Raw genomic sequence first — 24,365 nt, forward strand, 5'->3', positions numbered from 1 at the left:
GATAATATTCATAGGCTTTGTAGCCCTAAGCCTTAGTTTTAGAGAGTTCCCACTGTTGTTTTCATAAAACCATCCAGTTATCCCCAAGTCATCATAAAATAGCCCACCATATGAACCAGATTCTTGGGCAAGATAAGAGCCTCGTGAGCTTTGAACTAGGATTCTCAGATATTAGCCTCTTTAATAGCCAGGATTCCAGATCTGAGCCACTATGCCCAGCTCCCTTCCTTCTCCTGTCTCTTTCTGATAGTGCTAGGGATGAAACCCAAGACCTTGGTCATGTACAGTAAATACATTCTTTCTCAGTCATTCTTGTTTACTCCTTCTTGCATAGTCTCTAAAACCAGGCCTGAGCTATAGCCCTAACCATTGGCCCTCTCCATTTTGTGGACTTTAGAAAATTGTGTTGGCTCAGTACAATTTTACATTCTACAGTATGTATAGGAGAATAGTTGTTTTAGGCCTTTTTAGTGCAGATCTCTTACATACAATTAACTATCTTCAAAGAGATAATATGAGAAAAGCTGTTGTGTTTTTTTTCTATTAAAGTGGGTTCTTTCTGTCAATCTTATGAGAAATGTTTTTCTGAAAAGTTCCTATTTTGGCTGGGTGGCTTGGCCTTTTTTTTTTTCCCCACATTTTAGATACATCCTCTTCCTGGTAGACTAATTAAGACATCCTGTTAAGAACTCCTTGAATTTAGCTACATCCTGCTAAAGCACATCCTTTTGCAGACTGTGAACCAATCTGAGCAGAGGAACCAGGGCTTACTGGGCTAGGGAATAAAAAGGAGCAGCTGTCTGCTCAGTGTACTTGCTTGCCAGATTTCGCTGATGTTATACTGTTCTGCAGTAAATTTTGCTTTGCCTAGTTCATTGAGTTGGTGTCCTTATTTTCCTATGCAGCACCATAACATCCCTAGCCATATCTTGCAATGTCTAATTTTAAGACAGAGAATTTGAGGCCTAGTGCTTGTGAGAATTGTCAGGTAACGAGTGAGGAAGGATAGAATCATAGTCACATGGATCTTGGCGTTATCTTAACTTTGGATCATCTCATTTAATTCTCATCATTCTTTTAAAGTTAGGTACCATCTCTTCCCACCTTATCTCTTTTAATACTTATGACACAAAGCTGGGCACAACGACTCATACCTAATCATAGCTACTCAGGAGGCTGAGATCTGAGGATTGCAGTTCGAACTTATTAGGAGCAAGAAAGTCCATGAGACATTTATTTATTTGTGTGTTTGTTTGTTTTTGGTTGGTCATGGGGTCCTTGAACTCAGGTCCTGGGCACTGGCCCTGAGCTCTTTTGCTCAGTGCTAGCACTCTACCACTTTGAGTCAAAGCTCCACTTCTACTTTTGGAGATAAGAGTCTCACAGCAACTTTCCTTCCCGGAAAGGCTTCAAACTGCGATCCTCAGATCTCAGCCTCCTGAGTAGCTAGGATTATAGGTGAGAGTCACTGACACCAGGCTTCATTAGGCTCTTATCTGCAATTAAGCACCAAAAATCCTGGAAGTATAGATGTAGCTCAAGTGCTAGAGTACTAGCCTTAAGTACAAAAGCTCAAACAATGCTCAGGCTGAGTTCAAGCCCCACAACTGGCACAAACAAGTAGCTTAAAAATTATTAAGCAACTTGCCCCAGAGTTCTGGAAATTTGGATAATTGTCTATGCTGTCCTTTATTTTATTTTATTTTTGTGCCAGTCCTGGGGCTTGAGCTCAGAGCCTGGGCACTGTCCCTGAGCTTCTTTTGCTCAAGGTTAGCACTCTACCACCTGAGCCACAGCACCACTTCCAGCCTTTTCTGTTTATGTGGTACTGAGGAATCAGACCCAGGGCTTCATGAATGCTAGGCAAGTACTTTACCACTAAGCCACATTCTCAGCCCCTGTGCTGTCCTTTAAAATGCATATTATTTCATGTCATATATTAACAACTGTTTTTACTTTTGTTAGCCAGAGAATCTGACCTCTTGAGGATGAAGCCAAAATGCTCAGCAAAAGTGTCTTAAGATTTGCAAAGCCCTGTGTTCCATCCCCAGCACTGCAAAATTAATCATTACAGTAAAAGGGAAGTGGAGTCTAATGATCTCCAGCCATATGTATGTGTCACTCAGCTACTTCAGACATCTTGTTTATGAGTTTTTGAAAGCAAACGTTTAAAAGTATCCATCCCACTTGATTCAAAAAAGCCCCAAACACCTTGGCTTTGTTTTTGATTATGTAGAATACAAATAGAGAAGCTGGAAGAATGGGCTTGGGGAAAGAGGTAGGAAGCGAAGAGGCACTGGGGAGTAGTGACAAGCCAGTGAGCAGACAGCCCTATTGATTTATGCTGTGAACTGCATTATGGAGCAAAGAATTAAAATCCATTATGCCAAGGACAAAGCATACAAATCCCTTTGAAAAGCAGTTAGATGCCATCTAATCCCAAATCATTTAAAAACAATTTTGAAGTACCCAGAATTGTAAAATGCCCTAAGCAATTTTTCTCTCAGACTAGAACAGTGAAATGAATGGAAAAATAGCACTTTATTGGTATCTTCCTCTCATATATTGTGTTTAATTGTGTGGCTGCTCAATTACATTTTAAGTAAGTACAAACCTGGGGGCTAGGATTTGTCCTTACTGTGGAACACACATTAAACATAGGACATAGAAGAAACCTGAGCAGCTTATCAGGTATCTCCCTTTGCTTTTCTCCAAAATATTCTATAATCTCAGACTCATCAAAAGCTGCAGGAATAGTACAAGAATTCTCATTTACTCTTTACCCAGATTTTCTAAGTATTAATCTTTAATCCAGTTTTCCTCATCCTTTTCTTTCTCAAAAAGTAGTGTCAGTTATCTCTTAAAATGCTTTGTGTAGGGGCTGGGAAGGTGGCTGGCGGCATGAGGCCCTGGGTCCAATTCCTCAGCACCATATAAGCAGAAAAAGCAGGAAGTGGCACTGTGGCTCAAGTGGTGGAGCGCTAACCTTGAGCTGGGGCAGTGCCCAGGCCCAGAGTTCCGGCCCTACAACCAACTCCCCTCCCCGCCCCCACAAATGCTTTGTGTAAACTGGGCCCTAGAGTATCACTATGACTCAAGTGGTAGAGTGCTAGACTTGAGCACAGAGGCTTAGGGACAGTGCCCAATCTGTGAGTTCAAGCCCCAGGAGGACTGGTTTTTGTTTTTTGTTTTCTAAAGCCTTGTGGCAAAGCACTTGTCTAGTAAGTGCAAGATCCTGGGTTCAATCTCTAGTACAGACAAACAAAAAAAAAATTTTTTTTTAAAGAAAAGCCTATTCAGTGCTTAAAGCCAGATACTCAGAGAAGCAAAGGGTTTTATAACCTTTCAAAGATGCAAATGAGATTTTTCACAATAATACATAGTAAAAGAATAATTTGCATAAATAGAAAATCATGTTCATTTTACATGTAGCTGTAAAGATCACATTTCTATTTATGGCTGCTTTTTTGGGGGGTAGAAAATTAGATATTGCAGAATTATTGTTTATTATAATAGTCAAGTTTGTGTGTAGGTGAATGCAAAGTGGGGTAATATTAGTATACAAGTTTAACTCTTCAGTATGAATCCAGTTTATAATTTTAAATCCATCAGTTTTATCTTTAAGAATTAATTCTTGCTGGGTACCTCTCTGGAAGCTAAGATCTGATGATAGTGGTTCAAAGACAGCAGGGGCAGGAAGGTCAGTGAGACTCATATCTCCAGTTAACCTCCAGAAAACTGAAAGTAGTGCTGTGGTAGAGTGCTAGCCTTGAGCAAAAGAGCTCAGGGGGACAGCACCCATGCCCAGTCTAAGCCCTACAACTAACAAAAAAAATCCATTCATTCTTAAGGATTTATCAAATAATATGTAAGGTTTTTTAATAAAGATAATACGGACTGCTTTTATTATTCTCTAAGATTATTTGAACACAGATCTTTTTTAAAAATTTTATTGTCAAGGTGAATTACAGAGGGGTTACAGTTACATAAGGTAGCGATCACATTACTTGTCTAACTTGTTACCTCTTCCCTCATTTTTCTCCCTCTTTCCCTCCCCCTTGAACATAAATCTTAGTAGTGTAACGTGTAATATAATTTTTTTCAAATTATGATAGAGTATACATAACAATGATTACCTCTCAAACTTTTTTTTTTTTGGTCGGTCGTGGGGCTTGAACTCTGGACCTGGGCGCTGTCCCTCAGCTCTTCAGCTCAAGGCGGTGCTCTGCCGTTTGGGCCACAGCGCCACTTCCGGTTTTCTAGTGGTTTATTGAAGATGAGTCTCACGGACTGGGCTGGGTAGGTGGCTCAGTGGTAGAGCGCTTGCCTTGCATGCATGGGGCCCTGGGTTCAATTCCTCAGCACCACATAAGCAAAAAGAAGCCGGAAGTGGCCCTGTGGCTCAAGAGCTGAAAAGCTGAGGGACAGCGCCCAGGCCCAGAGTTCAGGTTCCAAGACCGGACCCCCCCAACCCCCCCGCCCCCCCCCCCCCAAAAAAAAAAGAGTCTCACGGACTTTCCTTGCCTGGGTTGGCTTTGAACCGTGATCCTCAGATCTCAGCCTCCTAAGTAGCTAGGATTACAGGCGTGAGCCACCGACGCCCAGCTTTCAAACTTTTTTTTGGGTCTGGTCGTGGGGCCTGAACTCTGGGCCTGGACGCTGTCCCTCAACTCTTCAGTTCAAGGCTAGCGCTCTACCACTTGAGCCACAGCGCCACTTCCGGCTTTTTAAAAAAAAATTTTCTGCTTATGTGGTGCATGAGGAATCGAACCCAGGGCCTCATGCATTGCAAGGCAAGCGCTCTACCACTGAGCCACCTTCCCAGCCCAGCTTTCAAACTTTTTAATTATATAGTTTAGAAATGTTGCTGGGCGCTGGTGGCTTACGCCTGTAATCTTAGCTACTCAGAAAGCTGAGATTTGAGGATCGCAGCTCAAAGCCAACCCTGGGCAGGAAAGTCCGTGAGACCTTTGTCTCCAAATTAATTACTGATGAGTAAAACAGAAGTGGCACTATGGTTCAAGTGGTAGAGCGCTTGCCTTGAGCTGAAGAGCTGAGGGACAGCACCCAGGCCCAGAGTTCAGGCCCACGACCGACCAAAAAAATAAAAATAAATAAATAAATAAAATTATAAAAAAATGCTGAGAGTAGAGTTAAATATTTTCACCCCCAAAATAATTACATATAGTAATGCATATTATTAAATTTAAACATTCCACAATGTATGTGTATATATTGCAAAACATGTTGTATGCAACACATGAATAAAACGTTATCTGTCAACTTAAATTTGAAAAAAAAAAGTAATTTATGTCTTTCATTTTTTGCCAGTGATATGTTCAGAGACTCCCAATGGATGCCCCAAACTGGATAGTACCAAACTTTAAAACTAAGCACTTGTCACAGTGTTTACTGGCCATAATTTATATAGTGTGAAGTGTAGTAGCCAAACAAGAATGAATTTATTTTTCCTCCTTCACAACTTCATGCATAACGATTAATTTAACCTTACATATTTTTTACTTTAAACAGTATTTTCAAGCTGGATGCCAGTGGCTCACACCAGCTATTTAGAAGACTGAGATCTGAGGGTTGCCATTTGAAGCCAGCCAGGGCAGGAAAATTTGTGAGACTCTTACCTCCAATTAATTACAAAAAGAGCTGGAAGTGGAGCTGTGGCTCAAATGGTAGTTAGCCTTGAGCACAAAAGCTCAAGGACAGGGCCTAACTAAGCTCTGAGTTAAAGACCTAGGACCAGCTTGTGCTTGTACTTCCTCATTTTTCTGTGTGTGTGTGTGTGTGTGTACACATATATATATACATACATACATATGCCTGTCTATTCCTATATGTATATAACATACTTTAATAATCGTATCCCCCATTACCTTCTTTTGTCTTTTTGTATAGAGCTTGTATATATTTTGTTAGATTTATACCCTAATATTTCACTTTGGTGGGGGTTGCTAATGTAAGTGCTATTATGTTTAATTTCAAATTCTATTCATTTATTGCTAGTGTATAACATTGACTACTTAATTTAGGTCAGTCTTTAATCTTTTGTGTCCTGGGAGGTTATTTCATGCACTATTTACAAGTTGTATTCTTACTTTTGTATGTATGTACAGGTCCTTGGGCTTGAACCCCTGGGTCTATCCCTGAGCTTCTATACTCAAGGCTAGCATTCTACCATCTTGAGCCATAGTTCTACTTCCAGCTCTTAGGTAGTTAACTGGAGATGTCTCAGATTTGCCGGTGGTTGGTGGTTCACATCTGTAATCCTAGCTACTCAGGAGGCTGAGATCTGAGGATCATGGTTCAAAGCCAGCCTGAGCAGGAAAGTCTGTGAGACTCTTATCTCCAGTAAACCACCAGTAAACCAGAAGTTGGGCTATGGCTCAAGTGGTAGAACACTAACCTTGAGCTGAAATGCTGAGGGACAGTGTCCAGACCCAGAGTTCAAGCCCCACAACGGACAAAAAAAAAAAGGCTCAGATTTTGCTGTATGAATTAGCTTTTTTTTTTTTTTTGGTTGGTCATGGGGCTTGAACTCTGGGCCTGGGCGCTGCCCCTCAGCTCTTCAGCTCAAGGCGAGCGCTCTACCACTTGAGCTACAGCGCCACTTCCGGTTTTCTGGTGGTTTATTGGAGATAGGAGTCTCACGGTCTCTCCTGCCTGAGCTGGCTTTGAACCGCGATCCTCAGATCTCAGCCTCCTGAGTAGCTAGGATTACAGGCGTGAGCCACCAGCGCCAGCCCTATGAATTAGCTTTGAACCAGGATTTTCAGTCTCTGTCTTAAGTAGCTAGGATCATAGGTATGAGCCACTGATGCCCAGATAGTATGCATTGCCTTCATCTTTTCTGTAACTAAATAGCTGACAGAAACAACTTGTGGGAGTAAGTACTTATTTTGCCTCAAGGGTTTAGAAATTTCAGTTCTTAAACTGCTAGTAGAGCATCATGGAGTAGAGCAGTTCACATTATGACAACCAGGAAGCAGAAAGGGGGTTCAGGATGAGAACAGGGCATGATAATAGCATTCAGGGATACTCCCCCACTCTGCTAATGACCTACTTCCTCCAAGTAGATCCTACCTTTCACCACCTTCTTATAATTCTATCTTATTATGACTATATCACCGGTTAATCCATTGACTAGATCAGAGGCCTGACCTCTGATCTAGTTGTCTATCAAAATGCTTTGTCTGTCTCTGTCAATCTCTGTCTCTGACTCTGTCTCTCTCTCTCTCTCCCACACACACACAGACCAGTGTGCGTGTGCACACAGACACACATACACATACACACGCAGAGGCGTGATTTTCAAGTATCTAGGCATTTCTTAATCCCATTAAGTTGAACCCCTGTGTGTGTGTGTGTGTGTGTGTGTGTGTACATATATATGTATACACACATCATATACTGTAATCTTGTTATAATTGCTATTAGTTCTGAGAGTTTTTGTTGATTTAGGTTTCCTACATAAATAATTCTCTATCTCCTTTCCTAATCAGTGTTTTGTTTGCTTATTTAATATTACTTTATTAGCTAGAGTTTCTAGTAGAGGGTTGAACAATGCAGTGAAAGGAGAAATTCTTGTGTTTTTCCTTGTGATTTTTAATGGGAAATTTTCTATTTCTAGTTTCTCACCAATAAGTATGTTAATTATAGGGTTTTGGTTTTAATTTGGGTTTTATTTTTTATTATTTTGGTTTTATTTTTATTTTTTTGATAAGGAAGTTCCTTTTTACTCCTAATTTGCTTTTTTCCCCCCCTCTTTTTAAGGTAGAATAATATGTGGTACATAGGTACCAAACTTCGTTCCCCATTTACCCATTGATGGACACTTGGGTAGCTTCCACCTTTTGGCTATTATGAATAATGCTGCTATGAACATGGGTATGCACGAATCTCTTTGAGATCCTGCTTTCAGTTCTTCTGGGTAAGTACCAGTAGTGGAACTGCTGGATTTTATAGTAGTTGTATTTAAAATTCTTTAGGAACCAGTAGACAAAATTTTATATGCAAAGATGTTCATATGGACACCTCCTTGCTTCATCAGTAAGGTATTGGTTACATAAGTTATACATTAAAGTATCCTGAAGCTATTTATTTTTTTCAATGTTACATTTAATGCTTTCATCATTGTACTTCAAACCTACATTGTACAAAGTGACCAGAAAGTGTGCCATGGTAATTAACCAACCTCTGAGATTGTACCTTTCACATGAGTATCTTCTTGAGCTTTTTTGATACTAAACATGTTTCTCATTTTAGTGAACTGAAATGCTTCTGAAGCTATTTAGAAAGAATAGATCTGTATGTTTTAAGTGCTTCTTTAAAATTACTGGTTCACTGTAGGCCTTACAAGAAGCACAGTTTTGTTTTTATTTTGTTTTGTTTTTTCGGTCATGGGGCTTGAACTCTGAGCCTGGATGCTGTCCCTGAGCTCTTCAGCTCAGGGCTAGTCCTCTGCCACTTGAGCCACAGCATCACTTCTGGTTTTCTGGTGGTTAATTGGAAGTAAGAGTCTCACAGACTTTCCTGCCTGGCCTGGCTTTCAACTGTGATCTTCCGATCTCAGCCTCCTGAATAGCTAGGATTACAGTCATTAGCCATCAGCACCCCCAGTTTTGTAAGCAGAAAACAAAGTTGAATAATTGTATTTGGATGAGGAAAAAACATCTAGCTCTCATTTGTCTTTGAAATATGAAGAAAATACTAAATATTTCACTAAGTGATTTTTATGTCCAAAATATTATATGCTGGTCACTAGGATAATTTAAGTATCATTTTATTTTATATTAAAGTATTTTTATTATTATGTGTTATTTAGTGTTTTGTTGACTCTCTTGTTCTCTCTGTATACACATACATGGATACACAGTAAATTTGTATCAAAATGGTTTGAATCATGCTTTTTATTTCCTATGATTTGGTGTGGTGATGTAAGGACTAAAACCAGAGATTTGTCAAAGAAAATATCTCTTCGTTTAAACATTGTGTTAATATTTTGCCATGAATCCCTTTTTTCTGGCAGTAGATCTTCATGGAGGAACACGGAGTGACCCAGACTGAACACATGGCTACCATAGAAGCCCACGCAGTGGCTCAACAAGTCCAGCAGGTCCATGTGGCCACTTACACGGAGCATAGTATGCTGAGTGCTGATGAAGACTCCCCCTCGTCCCCTGAGGACACTTCTTATGATGACTCAGATATACTTAACTCCACAGCAGCTGATGAGGTAACGGCCCATCTGGCTGCTGCAGGTAATGTTTGGACTGGAAGCTCTTCTTTTTTTTCTTAAAACTTGAGATAGCCTTCCTGTCTGAAAGAGCTAGCATTTAAGACTCAGTTTCTTTCTCTTTTCCTTTTTTTCCCCCACTCTAGTCATCAAACCAAGAGCCAGGAATATACTAAACAAGTGCTCTACTACTGGCCTACATTCCTAGCACCTCATAGACTTGACTTCTATAGTCATTTACTTTTAGGGTTATGGCTTTAGTTTTATTGTCTTGTCCATTATGACAGTCTTAGCTAGTTTTGTATCATTTCATTTTTAGTCAAGGTCTCACTTACATAGCCCAGTCTGGCCTCAAATTCATGATCCTCCTTCTTCAGCCTTCTGAGTGCTAGGATTACAGTCATGTAGTCCCATACTTGGCTTCTTTTGGCTTTTAACTGAAATATTTGTTCCATTTATATATACATTTATATAAAATGTAAGGAGTGGTTTACATAGATTAGATTGAAAAAAAAAGATTTCTTGTTGCTGCTGCTGATATTGTGATCAAACTCAGTACATGCTAGGCAAGTGACACCTCCCAGTCCTATAATTTCTAGTATGGATTTGTTTGTTTTTGTACTTCCCACCTCTTTTTTCCTCCCAAATTACCACTATAATTGTTTCTCGTTCTGGTTAAAAAATACTTTCTTTAGGTTTCTATAGTAAACATTACAGTTTTACAGTTCATATGGTAACTCAACATTTGAAGTGTTTTTAGTGCCATTTCTTATTCATGTTGTTCATTTTCTTTTTTTTTTTTTTTTTTGTCGGTCGTGGGGCTTGAACCCTGGGCCTGGGCACTGTCCCTCAGCTCTTCAGCTCAAGGCGAGCGCTCTACCACTTGAGCTACAGCGCCACTTCCGGTTTTCTGGTGGTTTATTGGAGATAGGAGTCTCACGGTCTTTCTTGCCCGGGCTGGCTTTGAACCGCGATCCTCAGATCTCAGCCTCCTGAGTAGCTAGGATTACAGGTGTGAGCCACCAGCGCCCGGCATGTTGATCATTTTCTTCACATACTGTTAATATGTGTATACATGTTGTATTATGTCTTTGAAAAATTATTTTTAGAAATTGTCATTTCTTCTAGGCACTGGTAATTCACATCTTTAATCTTAGATATTCAGAAGGCTGAGATCTGAGGAGTGTAGTGAAAAGCCAGCCTGGGCAAGAAAGTCCATGAGACTCCCATCTCTAGAAAACTAGAAGTATGGAGCTGTGGCTCAAAGTAGTACAGTGCTATTATTGTGCAGAAAAGCTCAGGGACAGTGTCAAGGTCCTGAGTTCAAGCCTGAGTTACAAAGAAGGAGAAGGAAGGAATTGTCATCCCCTCTATAGATCAATTTTATTTATGCCGTGCGTCAGAGAGCACTAGCAATACTGCATGGTTTTGAGATTTTTCTGAGATCCTAGATGACTTAAAGCTGAATTGCATTTGTTTAAATCATTTTGTATATTTAGCATGTTGTATATATAACATGATAGTGAAAAGACTTCATATGAACCATGAGTCCTATGAACCACGAGTCTACTTTAGCTTAAGTAACATTGACAAAAGAAAAATTTAATAATATATGCTATGTATAGCAAAATACATATGAAATGTTTGTAGAATATATTTTGTGAAATACTTATACTTCCCAGAAGAGGGCATCCTAACATAATGAATCCAGGAGAACTTTCCTATGAAGTTGACCTGAACCAGTGCTTTTGAGACATGGCCTAGGGGAAGCTCTGGGTTAGATTCCCAACACTATTCCTCCCGTTGCCCGGCCCCCCCCCCCCCCTCCCTGCCCAGAGCCTGGTACACATGGCACATGCTTATAATCCTAGTTATTAAGGAAACTGACATAGGATCACTTAACCCCAGGAGTTCAAACCAGCCTGAGTAACAAAATGAGATTAAGAATTTAAAAAAAAAAAAAAAAAGGGCTGGGAAGGTGGCTCAGTGGTAGAGCGCTTGCCTTGTATGCCTGAGGCCCTGGGTTCTATTCCTCAGCACCACATAAGCAAAAAGAAAAAAGCCGGAAGTGGCACTGTGGCTCAAGTGGTAGAGCGCTAGCCTTGAGCTGAAGAGCTGAGGGATAGTGCCCAGGCCCAGAGTTCAGGCCCCACGACCGACCCCACCCACCCCCCAAAAAAAAAAAAGAAATCAGGAAAGGACTTCTAGCCTAACCCTTTCATGTGGCTGATGTAGAAACTGAAGTCTAGCTAATAAAAATTACTTGTCATTTCATCATTTAATAATTATTGAGGATTTATACTGTATGTATTACTAGGTATATATTACTGAATTTGAATAAGCTTGACCTGAAGCAGTTTTTAGTTCCATTGTGGAGAAAGTCGCAAATAATAAGGCAAAATAAGCTTTTAGATATAAATGAATAGTAAAGTTAAAAAAAAAAACAAACCTTCAGAAGCCAGGTTCTGGTGGCTGATGGCTATAATCCTTGCTACTGAGGAGTATGAGTTCAGAGGATCAGGGTTCAAGGCCAGTCTGCATAGTAAAGTCCCAGGAGATTTATCTCCAATTAACCAGCAAAAAGCCAGAAGTGGAGCTGTAGTTCAAGTGGTAAAACTGTCACTTAGAGTGAAAAGCTAAAGGAAAGTGCTCAAGCCCAGAGTTCAAGTCCAAATACTGGCACAAAAATAAAGAAACAAATAAATAAATAGCACTGGATGCTCTGAAGAAAATATTGAGGTAAAGTAATGGAGAGAGGAAGTAGCGTATTGTAGCTTCAGATTGAGTGGTCTGGTAAGACTCCTCTTAGGTGAGTTGTATTATTGGGCTCAGCACAGGGTAGTGACAAAGAAAGTGCATTTCAGACTGAGGAAGTTAGAAAAGTAAGAACTTGCAGATAGGAAAGTGGCTTGTGCGTGTGATCCTAGTTACCTAGGAGGCTAAGATGGGGAAGATTAAAGTTCCAGGTCTGCCCAGAGAAGAAAGTTCATGGGATCTCAGCCAGTACAAACCTAGGTGAAGCTGTGAGCATATAGCATGCCAGCTATGTGGTGTGATAAGGCCAAAGTGAGACTCTATTTGAGAAATAGTGAAAGCTTTAAAAAGGACTGGGGACACAGCTTAACTGGTAAAGCACCTACCTAGCAAGCATGAGGTTTTGAGGAAAAGAAGGAAATCCTGCCATATATAACAAAATAGATCAACCTTAAAGACATTTTGCTATTTGAAATAAGCCTGTCACAGAAGGACAAATTTACTACATGATTCTACTAATATGAAGGATATAAATAAGCAAACATAGCAGAAAGTAGAATGGTGGCTGTCAGGGCTGAGGTGAGAAGAAGGTATGGGAAGATGCTATTCAGCAGGTAGTTTCAGGGCTGGGGATGTAGCAAAGTGGTAGAACACTTGTCTAGCTTGCACCAAGACCTAAAGCTTGATTCTCAGCAAAAGAAAAAGAAAAAGAGGGAGAAAGAAAAAAGGGGAGAAAGGGAGGGAGGGAAAAATGAAGAATGAAATATTAATGCATCAATTTCCTACTAGCTTTTTGTAATGGAAAGCAAGTAATCATCTAGAATTTGCTTGCTTTGGGTATTTAACAAGTTTATTTAAGTCAGAGTAGTGATATTACCAAGAATCATTTACCAGTGTTCATGTGCATTTATAGGAAGGATGATTGTAATCAGCCACTTAACAGCATACATTTAGGCACAAATGTGGGCAGTTGAATTACATTTTTGTTATGTTGAGATCCCAGATATCAGAGGCTTGAGTAGCAATACCCTTCAACTACCCTTTGTTAAAAAAGACTGTTACATATTAGTTCCAGGGCAAGCTAGACTAACTTTTCTTAACATTTTCTTAAAGTAGGAAAATTTTAAATCTTTTTTTTTGCCAGGATGCTTTCATCAACTTGACCTTGTAGTCAGCATCTGTATTTTTGGCACCGTTCCCAGATATACAAGGAGAGTTTTCCAAATAAGTCCGTATTCTTCCAGATAATCCTCTTATATGTGTTTATATTTGAATTCCAAGTGTGAGTGTTTCTGTCTAAATTCCTTAACTTGGCAGTGCTTGGAGTAATGGGAATGGGACATAGGAATGGAGAAGAAATGTTCAAAGTCTGTAACTGGTTTGGGTTTTGGCAGGCTTTCTCTCAATGCTGCAGTTATTCCGAGTATCTCTAAGAATACTGCCTTAATAGTATAGGCATGCTGGCAAAACAAAACAGCATCATACAAAACTCAAGCTAGTATATGATTGGCAGGTGCAAATCGTTTGCGTTACAAAAAGATTTATTTTAGATGGGCACTGAAGATTCAAGCCTATAATCCTAGCTACTCAGGAGGCTGAGATCTGAGGATCATGGTTTAAAACCAGCCCAGGCAGGAAAGTCTGTGAAACTCTTATCTCCAGCCACCCCTAGAAAACCAGAAGTGGAACTGTGGCTCTAAGTGGTAGAGTGCTGGAGGTGGGAATGTGGCTGAGTGGTAGAGTACTTGACTCACATGCATGAAGCCCTGGGTTTGATTCCTCAGTACCACATATACAGAAAAAGCCAGAAGTGGTACTGTGGTTCAAGTGGTAGAGCGCTAACCTTGAGCAAAGGAAGCTCAGGGACAGTGCCCAGGACCTGAGTTCAAGCCCCAGGGCTGGCAAAAAAAAAAAGTGGTAGAGTGCTAGCCTTCAGTGAAAAAGCTCAGGGACAGCACACAGGTCCTTAGTTCAAGCCTCACAGCAGTATATACATATATATATATATATATATATGTATATATATATATATATATATATTCATTTCGTTTCATTGGTAAACTACTGTATGTATTATTAATATGAAAAAATAGTGATGTATATTAATAATGTCAGAGACATTCTATATTCATGAATAACATATTGGGCAAGAAATTCTAGCTTTTCATCCTGTAATTGTGTTCTGACTTCTACAGTTACAGGCTCCTGCCTAATCTCAGCACATACTTATTATTTCAGGTCCTGTGGGAATGGCTGCTGCTGCCGCTGTGGCAACCGGGAAGAAACGGAAACGACCTCATGTGTTTGAGTCTAATCCATCTATCCGGAAGAGGCAGCAAACACGTTTGCTTCGGTGAGGGTGCTGCTTCTCAAAAACTTCCACATGGATGGCAGTTAGAACATACATTACTAGGTTCCTCCACACACTGGGTTAGAGTCCTTGATGACAAATTTAGTTAGACTTGAAAGTATTCCCAAAATTAAATAGATGAAAATCTAGAAAATGATTTAATCCATGTGACATATATCACATTAATTCATTCTGAGAAAATGTGTATGCCTTTTATGTGCCAGGCAACATTCTAGGCATTGGGAATATAATAATAAACAGCAAGTTCTAATAGAGGAGGAAGAAAACACATATACTCTGGTAGATAGTAATGAGTATGGAAAAAATATAAAATGGAATGACCAAAATACTAAACACAGGAGGTAGGAAGGAGCATAGTAATTTCTCTTCTCTAGGATGGTTTGAAGAAACTGGAAGAATATCCATGTGGATGTCTCAGAGAAGAGCATTTCTAGCTGAAGTCTATGAAGAGCCACGGCTCTGCTGAGGTGGGACTTGGTAGCTTATTTGAGGGACAGGATGAGAGCTAACATATCAGGGCTTTGATTGTTGTTCCAAGCAAAATGGGAAATCAATGAAGGCTTTGACCAAAGCATTGGTACAATCTGACTGTGTGTTTTAAATAATCATGTGTCTATTAAATTGAGTAGACAGGTAGATACAGTCATTAAAAAGTTATTGTAATTCTAGGCCAGAGATGATAGTGTCATAAACCAGTGGGGCAAATGGGTGCTGGTGGCTCATGCCTATAATCCTAGCTACTTAGGAGGCTGAGATCTGTGGATCTTGGTTTGAAGCTAGTCCAAGCAGGAAAGTCTGAGATTCTTATCTCCAGCTAACCACCAAAGAAAACCCAGAAGTGGGTCTACGGCTCAAGTGATAGAGCACTAACCTTGAGCAAAAAAAAACTTAGGGACAGCACCCAGGCACTGGGTTCAAGCCCCAGGAGTGGGATAAAAATAGCAACAAAAACAAAACAATGGAAATAATGTGGCAGCAGCAAAGGAAATAGGAAGTGTCAAGCTTTAGGTATATTTAGAAGACAACTACACACAATTCCTTGATAGATTGGACATGGAGAAAGAGAGATAAAAGGAGTGAAGAACATCTTCAAGATGTTTTTGGTCTGATTGCTAAAGACTAGAGATTATTGGAAGAGTTGAACAAAAAAGAGTGAGGCTATAGCAGAATCAGGACTTTGATTTGAGACATGTTAAAAGTTTACAGTTTAGCTGAGGACCAGTGATTCATACCTATAATCTAGTTGCTCACGAAGCTGAGATTTTTAGGACTGAGATTCAAAGCCAGCCAGAAGATTCTGTCTTCAGTTATCCAGCAAAAAAGCTGGACTGGAGGTGTGGCTCAAGTGGTAGAGTACCAGCCATGAATGAAGAAGCCAAACTTAATGGGGAAGCCCTGAGTTCAAGCTCTGGTACTGGCAAAAAAAATACCTCTTACCCATTAAGTAGCATTATAGAGATGGTGAATATAAAACCATTCTTTTAAGCAACGCTGCCTGATTTGTTCGTTACACAGCCTTTTGCTTACCACTACCTTGAAAGGGTAGGCCGTGATCCTAGAAGAATTATGAAATGTATAACTTGAGGATAATCTGACTCCAGGGGAAAAGAGATGTGAAAAATTAGGTACAGTAAGAGATTAATAGTAATAGCTAATCAAAAAAGAACAATCAGCTGGGCGCTGGTGGCTCATGCCTATAATCCTAGCTACTTAGGCGGCTGAGATCTGAAGATCTTAGTTCAAAGCCAGCCCAGGCAGGAAAGTCTGTGAGACTCTTGACTCGAATAAACCATTAGAAAACTAGAAGTGTCACTGTGGCTCAAGTGGTAGGGAGCATGCCTTGAGCTGAAGAGCTCAGGGACAGTGCCCAGGCCCAGAATTCAGCCCTCATGACCAACAAAAATAGGACTCTCTTCCTTTCCCTGGCAGATGCTCCTATCTCCAATAAACCACCAGAAAACTGGAAGGGTGCTTGGCTCAAGTGGTAGAGTGCTTTTCTTGAGCTGAAGAGCTGAGGGACAGTACCAAGGCCCAGAGCAGAGTTTAAGCCCCATGACTGACCAAAAGAAAACAAAAAGAACAATCATAATAATATACTGTAAGCCCCATTTGTTAGGAAATGGAAAGACTTGGAAAAAATTATATTAAGTGAAGTAAGCCAGGCCCAAAGAACCATAGGTCCCATGGTTTCCCTTATTTGCAATAACTAGTATATGTCTGAGACGAGCAGAAAAGGTCAGATGAGATGATGTTAGGCGAAATGAACCCCCAAATAAGGACTAAAGTGGTTTTTATTTCTTGGTATAGTTTCTAACATATTTATAAGGTGATTTTTTTGTTGCTTCGTATGTCCCTCCCCCATGGTATAACCCCTCTTTTCACTGTATTTGATGTTGGTATGATTTGGGGAGGGGAAGGGAAAAAACAAATTGTTTAAATAGGCATACAGATGGACCCATTGCAGCAATGAAATATACAAGATGCTATGTCAAAAAACAAACTTTACAACTTTGGTGGGGGGGGGACGACGACGACGACGACAGATGGGAAGGCAGGGATGGGAAGGGGAAACAAAGGAGGGGGCAACAAGGCTTGATAAGAAATGTACGCATTACCTTGCCCATGTAATTGTAACCCCTCTGTATGGTATTTTCACATAAAAAACTTATTAATAAAAAAAAATAATATACTGGCTAGGTGCCATAATCCTAGTTGCTCAGGAAAGAATGAAAGTTTTATCTCCAACTAATCAACAAAAATTAAAAGTAGATCTGTGGCTCAAATGATAGAGTTTCAGCCTTGAGCAAAAAAAGTTAAGGGATAGCACTCAGGCTCTGAGGTCAGGCCCTAATATAGGTACCCCTACCCCCCCCCAAAAAAAAAAAAAAAAAAAGAAAATTAAGAATTACTAATTCTGAAATTTTCCATGTTGGAACTAATTCATGTTAGTAAGATCAGGAAGAATGATATTTGTTGTGTTCCAAATCAGCATAAACACCCAGTAGACCCTTACACAGATGGGCTAGTTATTGGTAATTTATATATAAAATCTTTTTTTTTCTGCTGAACAAGATTTCACACCACATACTCCTTTTTTTTTGGGTCCAGTCGTGGGGCCTGAACTCTGGGCCTGGGCACTGTCCCTCAGCTCTTCAGCTCAAGGCTAGCGCTCTACCACTTGAGCCACAGCGCCACTTCCGGCTTTTTTCTTTTTGCTTATGTGGTGCTGAGGAATTGAACCCAGGGCCTCAGGCATGCAAGGCAAGCACTCTACCACTGAGCCACCTTCCCGGCCCACTCCTTTTTTTTTTTCCCCCCTCACATTTTGGGTAAAAGAACACTTAGTAGAATCATCTTATGTCAAAGAAAATTTGATCCGTTTTCTGTCAATGTATATTCTATCTTTTGTAACTATTTTTATTCTCTTTCATTCTGATTCAGGAAGCTTCGAGCCACATTAGATGAATATACTACTCGAGTGGGACAGCAAGCAATTGTCCTCTGTATATCACCCTCCAAACCCAATCCTGTCTTCAAAGTGTTTGGTGCAGCACCTTTGGAGAATGTGGTAAGTGTATAGCTGTGTTATCACATGCTGTTTGCTTTGTGTGGGTTATTGCCTTTTGACCCTCTTTGCAGTTCAGTAATTGGCACATCTACAGAGTTTTCTTGAAGAGGTAGAAGTCAGGACTTACTTTTTAAACTACTTCATACAGCAAAATAAAGAAGGATGATTACTGTTTGCCATTTTACCTCAGCAGATGCAGTGGGAAATAGAGAGCACTTAAACCAATGTAATATGTGGAAGTCAGACCTCATATTGTAAAACGAGCCATATGCATACATGCACAATCAAACAGACTGAAGTATTCTATACACAGGAATGGGTTTCCATGGTATAAACGCCTTTGACCAAATTATTTAAAAAAAAAAAAAAGTTTAGCTGGGTACTGGTGGCTCATACCTATAATACCAGCTATTCAGGAGACTGAGAGCTGAGGATCTTGGTTCAAAGCCAGCCTGGGCAGGAAAGTCTGTGAGACTCTTATCTCCAATTAACCACCAGAAAACCACAAGTAGCCCTGTGGCTCAAGTGGTAGAGCACTCACCTTGAGCTGAAGAGCTCAGGGACAACACCTAGGCCCAGAGTTCAAGCCCTATGATGACAAAAAAAAAAGTTTAAAAAAAGCAAGTTTTGCCGGGCGCTGGTGGCTCACGCCTGTAATCCTAGCTACTCAGGAGGCTGAGATCTGAGGATCGCGGTTCAAAGCCAGCCCGGGCAGGAGAGACCGTGAGACTCCTATCTCCAGTAAACCACCAGAAAACCGGAAGTGGCACTGTAGCTCAAGTGGTAGAGCGCTCGCCTTGAGCTGAAGAGCTGAGGGACAGCGCCCAGGCCCAGAGTTCAAGCCCTACGACCGACCAAAAAAAAAAAAAAAGCAAGTTTTATTCTTCATTTATTTACTTACTCAACAAAAAAACTTTTTCATTGTTAGATACATACCACATAAATTCTTCAGAGTTTCAGGATTTAAATCTAGGAATATAGAGACCTTTAAGAGTCTTAGAAACCTCACCTGAAGCCATAGAGGAAAAGAGACTGACACTGGGGCTGGAGAGAGAACAGGATGAAGCCAGTGGATTTCATGGGCCACAGCCAGAGCTTGGCTTTGGGCCAGGTATGCTCTAGAATCAAAGGTCTGAGGGCAGCTCTGCTGTCAGCTCTCAGTTCTATGATAATCAATTTTTAGTTTCACTGGAGCTTACTATACTTTTGTTTATGGCATGGTTTCCCTGTTTAGCCCAGGCTGGCATTAAATTTACAGTCTTTCTCCTATTTCACCCTCCTTAGTTACTAAGATTATAGACATTTGCACCATAGTCTGGCTAAGTGGTGACTCTTTTAAGATCTCTTACCTTCCTAAGACTCCTCTTGTATCCAGAACATACAATTGAATTCTTGTCTGAAATGTAATGTGTTTTTGTATTGTTATTCATTCTTAGTAAGAGCCTACATCTAAGGATTTAACTTGATACATTAAAATTCAAAGAGCTGGGCGCTGGTGGCTCATGCCTGTAATCCTAGTGACTCAGGAGGCTGAGATCTGAGGGTTGTGGTTTGAAGCCAGCCTAGGCAGGAAAGTCTGTGAAACTCATCTCCAGTTAACCACCAGAAAACTGAAAGTGGTGCTGTGGTTGACAGTGGTAGAGCGCTAGCCTTGAGTGAAAGAGCTCACGGATAGCTCCCAACCCAAGTTCAAGCTCTGTGACCAACACAAAAAAAGTTCGAAGACCCAGGATCCAGGATTATATATTACCAGATTTTTCCTGTGGGTTGGTAGTACAAAAAACTACGAATACTGAAATATAGAAAAAAAAAGGGTGCGGGGGGGCTGGGAAGGTGGCTCAGTGGTAGAGTGCTTGCAAGCATGCATGAAGCCCTGGGTTTGATTCCTCAGCACCACATAAACAGGAAAAGCCAGAAGTGGCGCTGTGGCTCAAGTGGTAGGTAGAGTGCTAACCTTGAGTTGAAGAGCTGAGGAACAGCGCCCAGGCCCAGAGTTCAGGCCCCAGGATAGACCAAAACAAAAGAAAACAAAAAAATGTCATTCCTTTGGCAACAACAGCTATTTATGTTACAAAAAATACAGTGGCAATTATTTATTTATTTATTTTTGCCAGTCTTGGGGCATGAACTCAAGGCCTGGCATTGTCCTGGAGCTTCTTTTGTTCACGGCTAGCGCTCTACCACTTGAGCCACAGTGCCACTTCTGGCCTTTTCTGTTTATGTGGTACTGAGGAATTGAACCCAGCACTTCATGAATGCTAGGCAAGCACTCTACCACTAAGCCACATTCTCATCCGTTGGTGGCAATTGTTTTTGAAGCTTTGTGTGTATGTGTGTGTGTGGATGGGGTGTGTGTGGTCGTGGGGCTTGAACTCTGGGCCTAGGTACTGTCCCTTAGCTGTGTGTGTGTGTGTGTGTGGTTGTGGAGCTTGAACTCTGGGCCTAGGTGCTGTCCCTGAGCTCTTCAGTTCAAGGCAAACACTCTACCACTTGAGCCACAGTGCCACTTCTGGTTTTCTGGTGTTTAATTGGAGATAACAGTCTCACAGACTTTCCTGCCTCTAGGCTGGCTTTGAACCATGATCCTCAGATCTCAGCCTTCTGAATAGCTAGGATTACAGGTGTGAAAACTGGTGCCCAGTTGAAACTTTTATATTAGAAACCAGGATATCCTAGCTACTTAGGAGGTAAACATTAGGAGGATTGAGGTTCAAGGCCAACTCTGAGCATGAAGTTCATGAGACCCAATCAATAGCAATTTGTTGTGATTCAGACCTGTCCTACCAACTATGAAAGAAGTGTAAATAGGAGGACTGAGGTCCAAGCCAGTTCTGGCATAGAGACCCTATCTCCAAAATAACTAAAGCAAAAAAGGGATGCAAGTGTGATTGAAGTGGTAGAGCACCTCAATACCACCAAAAAAAAGGAAGGAAGGAAGGAAAGAAGGAAGGAAGGAAGAAAAAGAAGGAAGAAAAAAAGAGGGAAAGAAAGCAAGCAAGCAGAAGGAAACTGTGTCTGTAATGAGTCCATAAATTTGTGATGTTTTTCTTTAATCCTCTTAGTTCTGGATTTATTTGGAGGATTCTATAATTACAAAAATCATACTGCTGGGCCTGGGAATGTGGCTTAACAGTATAGTGCTTGCCTAGCATACACGAAGCTCTGGGTTCAATTCCTTAGCATTGCATAAACAGAAAAAGCTGTGGCTCAAGTGGTAGAGTGCTATCCTTGAGCAAAAAAGAAGCTCAGAGGCAGTGTTGGGCCCTGAGTTCAAGCCTCAGGACTGGAGGGGAAAAAAATCATACTGCTTAACAACAGTAATACTTTTCTAAATGTTTGGGGTAGAATATAAGAATCTTTTTTAAATTTTTATTTATTTTTTGTGCCAGTCCTGAGGCTTGAACTCAGGGCCTGGGTAATATCCCTGAGCATTTTTGCTCAAAGTTAGCACTCCCACTTAAGCCATAACTCCACTTCTAGCTTTTGGTGGTTAATTGGAGATAAGAGACAGATTTTCGGGCTGGGAAGATGGCTCAGTGGTAGAGCTCTTGCCTTGCATGCCTGAGGCCCTGGGTTTGATTCCTCAGCACCACATAAGCAAAAAGAAAAAAGCTGGAAGTCAGTGGCGCTGTGGCTCAAGTGTTAGAGCGCTAGCCTTGAGCTGAAGAGCTGAGGGACAGCGCCCAGGCCCAGAGTTCAGGCCCCATGCCCAGCAAAAAAAAAAAGGAAAAAAGGAAAAAAAAAGATATTATAAAAAGAAACAGACTTTCCTGCCTGGGATATCTTTGAACCCTGATCCTCAGATCTTAGCCTCCTGAGTAACTAGGATTACAGGCATGAGCCACTGATGCCCAGCTGAGAATCTTTGCTTTTTAATCCTCATGAGACAATCAGTAAGGAAGACTGACCTGCTGATACTTTAGTCTACTTAGCAGAAATCCCAGGACCCAAACGTTGTTGGAACTTGGACAAACCTAATTTTCTCTTTTATGTTCTAAGATAAGCTCTTGAACCCTAATGCAGGTTAACTTGAGTCCTAAATGCAAGTTGATTTCCTACTGCCCCTTCCCCTTGTGTATTCTTATAAATGAATGAACCCATTACTAGTGGTCATAGGATCTAGTACATAGATGCCTGTGTATCGATGCTGCTGCTGCTGTTGCAAGGTTTCACTGTCCTTGAGAGACCTTTCACAGATTGTTGTGGAATAAAGCCAAGGACCAACACTGGTTCAGACCTAGGCTAGTGCTACAGAGGCATCAAGGCTTTAATGTTCATTTCTGTCACTGGGGAGGACTTGACCTGTAGGGATTTCTCTGGCCCTAATCTTACCCAGCACTTTTTGCACTCAGCAATAGTATGTGCCTCTTCTGTTTGTCTTTCAGTACAGCCTCTTGTGCACTTGAATCTCCTGTCTGTGTGGTATTTGGCTTTGAGCAAGTAGTAGTTTTGGATAGATTACTTAGAACTTTAAATACATAAGTCCTTGAGGATCTTGAATGCTCTTCACAATCAACTGCCAGTTAGGTGTGGCCTGAGAAGTGCAGAATGATGATTGTCATTCCTGTTAGATCTGTAACAGGTGATGCACCTGTGTTGACTGTTAAAATTTTTTTTTTTTGTCGGTCATCGGGTTTGAACTCTGGGCCCGGGCGCTGTCCCTCAGCTCTTCAGCTCAAGGCGAGCGCTCTACCACTTGACCCACAGCGCCACTTCCGGTTTTCTAGTGGTTTGTTGGAGATAAGAGTCTCACAGTCTTTCCTGCCTGGGCTGGCTTTGAACTGCGATCCTCGGATCTCAGCCTCCTGAGTAGCTAGGATTACAGGCGTGAGCCACCAGCGCCTGGTTGTTAAAATATTTTAACTGAAAAGCAGTATTTCATAAAACTTTTTCCACTGACTTTGCTTCTGCTGTTGTTACATGTGATTTCATCATCTTTTCATTTAACTACACTCAGTGTAATGTCTTTGGAGCCACAGGTATTTTTACCTGCCAGTTGTCGGAGTGTTTGTTCTGTGGCCTGGCAGTGGCTCAGGAAGGCCAGCCCCACCCACTCTGTTGTTGCTTGGCACCAGTCTCCTTCCTGGTTGTTAAGCATCTTGTTTACTTCTGTCCTTAATTCCCTGCAGGTGCGAAAGTACAAGAGCATGATCCTGGAAGACCTGGAGTCTGCTCTGGCAGAACACGCCCCTGCGCCACAGGAGGTTAACTCGGAGCTGCCACCTCTTACCATCGACGGGATTCCAGTCTCTGTGGACAAAATGACCCAGGTAAGAGGCGGGAAGTGAGGAGGAGATGCAAAGAGGCATGCATAGGTGTGGGCGGGCCTCTGATTTTCCTAGCTTTGTCCTTGGAGATCCAACCAGAGAGTGAGATGCAGACTGGAGTGTGCTGATCAGTCAGTAGCAGCCTAGGGGAAGCTGGGGAGTGCTGGAGGATGCTTCTGACTAAGGGCAGGCTTGCACTCCCATCGGCAGTTCCCTTTCACTGGGAACTGGTGTTGGTTTGAACTGGAGGAGTTTGATGGATCACAATCAAGTAGGACAAGTTAGTCTCTTGGGCTGAGCTGCTCCTCTTTCTATAAAAATTCTGAGTACCTAAACAAATGTTTATTATGAAGCAAAGGTCCTCTCCTTGGAAAGTAAGAACACAAAATTCAGAATGACACCTCCTGCTGTTGAAATAGTTTTAAGAAAGGACAAGAAGGATAAGAGAATGATAGAAGGGACCAGGTTAATGGAGTACATTGTATACATGTGGGAAACTCCATTTGTACAACGAATGTATACTAATGAAGTATTTTGTGGGGGAGGGTACTGGGGCTTGAACTCAGGGCCACAAACTCTCATTTAGCTTTTTTACTCATGGCTAGCACTCTACTGCTTGAGCCACACCTCCACTTCAGCTTTTTGCTGGTTAATTGGAGATAAGACTCTAAGGTTTGTCTGCCTTGGATAGCTTTGAATGGTGATCTTCAGGTCTCAGCTTCCTGAGTAGCTTGGATTATAAGCATGAGCCATCAGCACCCAACTAATGAAACATTCAAGGACACCTCCTGAGTCATTTATTCTCTCCCTCTTTATCTGAGAAGGAATATCAAGGTGTATTTAGCTTGATGTGTCTGCATACCTAGATTGTTCCTTTGTGATTTTTTAAAAATCTTGATAGCATGATCAAGATCACTTTATAACGTGTATTTCCCACATTTTTGTTCTTTCTTAATGTACTTACTTATAGCTTGCTAAGTCTAATTGTCAGTCTTATTTTGTCTTCTGGTACTATTTAGGTTGACTACTCCTTTTTTGGGGGTGGAGGAATGTTGGTCGCGGGGCTTGGGCACCGTCGCTGAGCTCTTCAGCTCAAGGCTAGCGCTCCACCACTTGAGCCACAGTGCCACTTCGGTTTTCTGGTGGTTTATTGGAGAT

General features: G+C 41.2%; 1 protein-coding gene across 8 annotated transcripts in view; it reads left to right on the forward strand.

Moving 5' to 3' along the window:
- The window catches only part of Nrf1 (nuclear respiratory factor 1), a 125,993-nt gene that overhangs the window by 35,540 nt on the left and 66,088 nt on the right, over positions 1–24,365 (forward strand). For 5 of the 8 annotated variants that reach the window (XM_042695967.1, XM_042695968.1, XM_042695962.1 and 2 more), the window contains exons 2-6: positions 7,786–7,942; positions 9,041–9,272; positions 14,240–14,354; positions 17,814–17,940; positions 23,070–23,210. In XM_042695967.1, coding sequence (XP_042551901.1) covers positions 9,050–9,272; positions 14,240–14,354; positions 17,814–17,940; positions 23,070–23,210 — 606 coding nt within the window. In that variant the 5' untranslated portion in view covers positions 7,786–7,942; positions 9,041–9,049. Of the gene's footprint in view, positions 1–7,785; positions 7,943–9,037; positions 9,273–14,239; positions 14,355–17,813; positions 17,941–23,069; positions 23,211–24,365 lie in introns of all 8 variants that reach the window. The other 3 variants (XM_042695963.1, XM_042695965.1, XM_042695964.1) reach the window with 3 other exon arrangements.

This window comes from Dipodomys spectabilis, unplaced genomic scaffold (genome assembly GCF_019054845.1).
Source record: "Dipodomys spectabilis isolate Male_0828 unplaced genomic scaffold, ASM1905484v1 ptg000197l, whole genome shotgun sequence".
Taxonomy (NCBI): Eukaryota; Metazoa; Chordata; class Mammalia; order Rodentia; family Heteromyidae; genus Dipodomys; species Dipodomys spectabilis.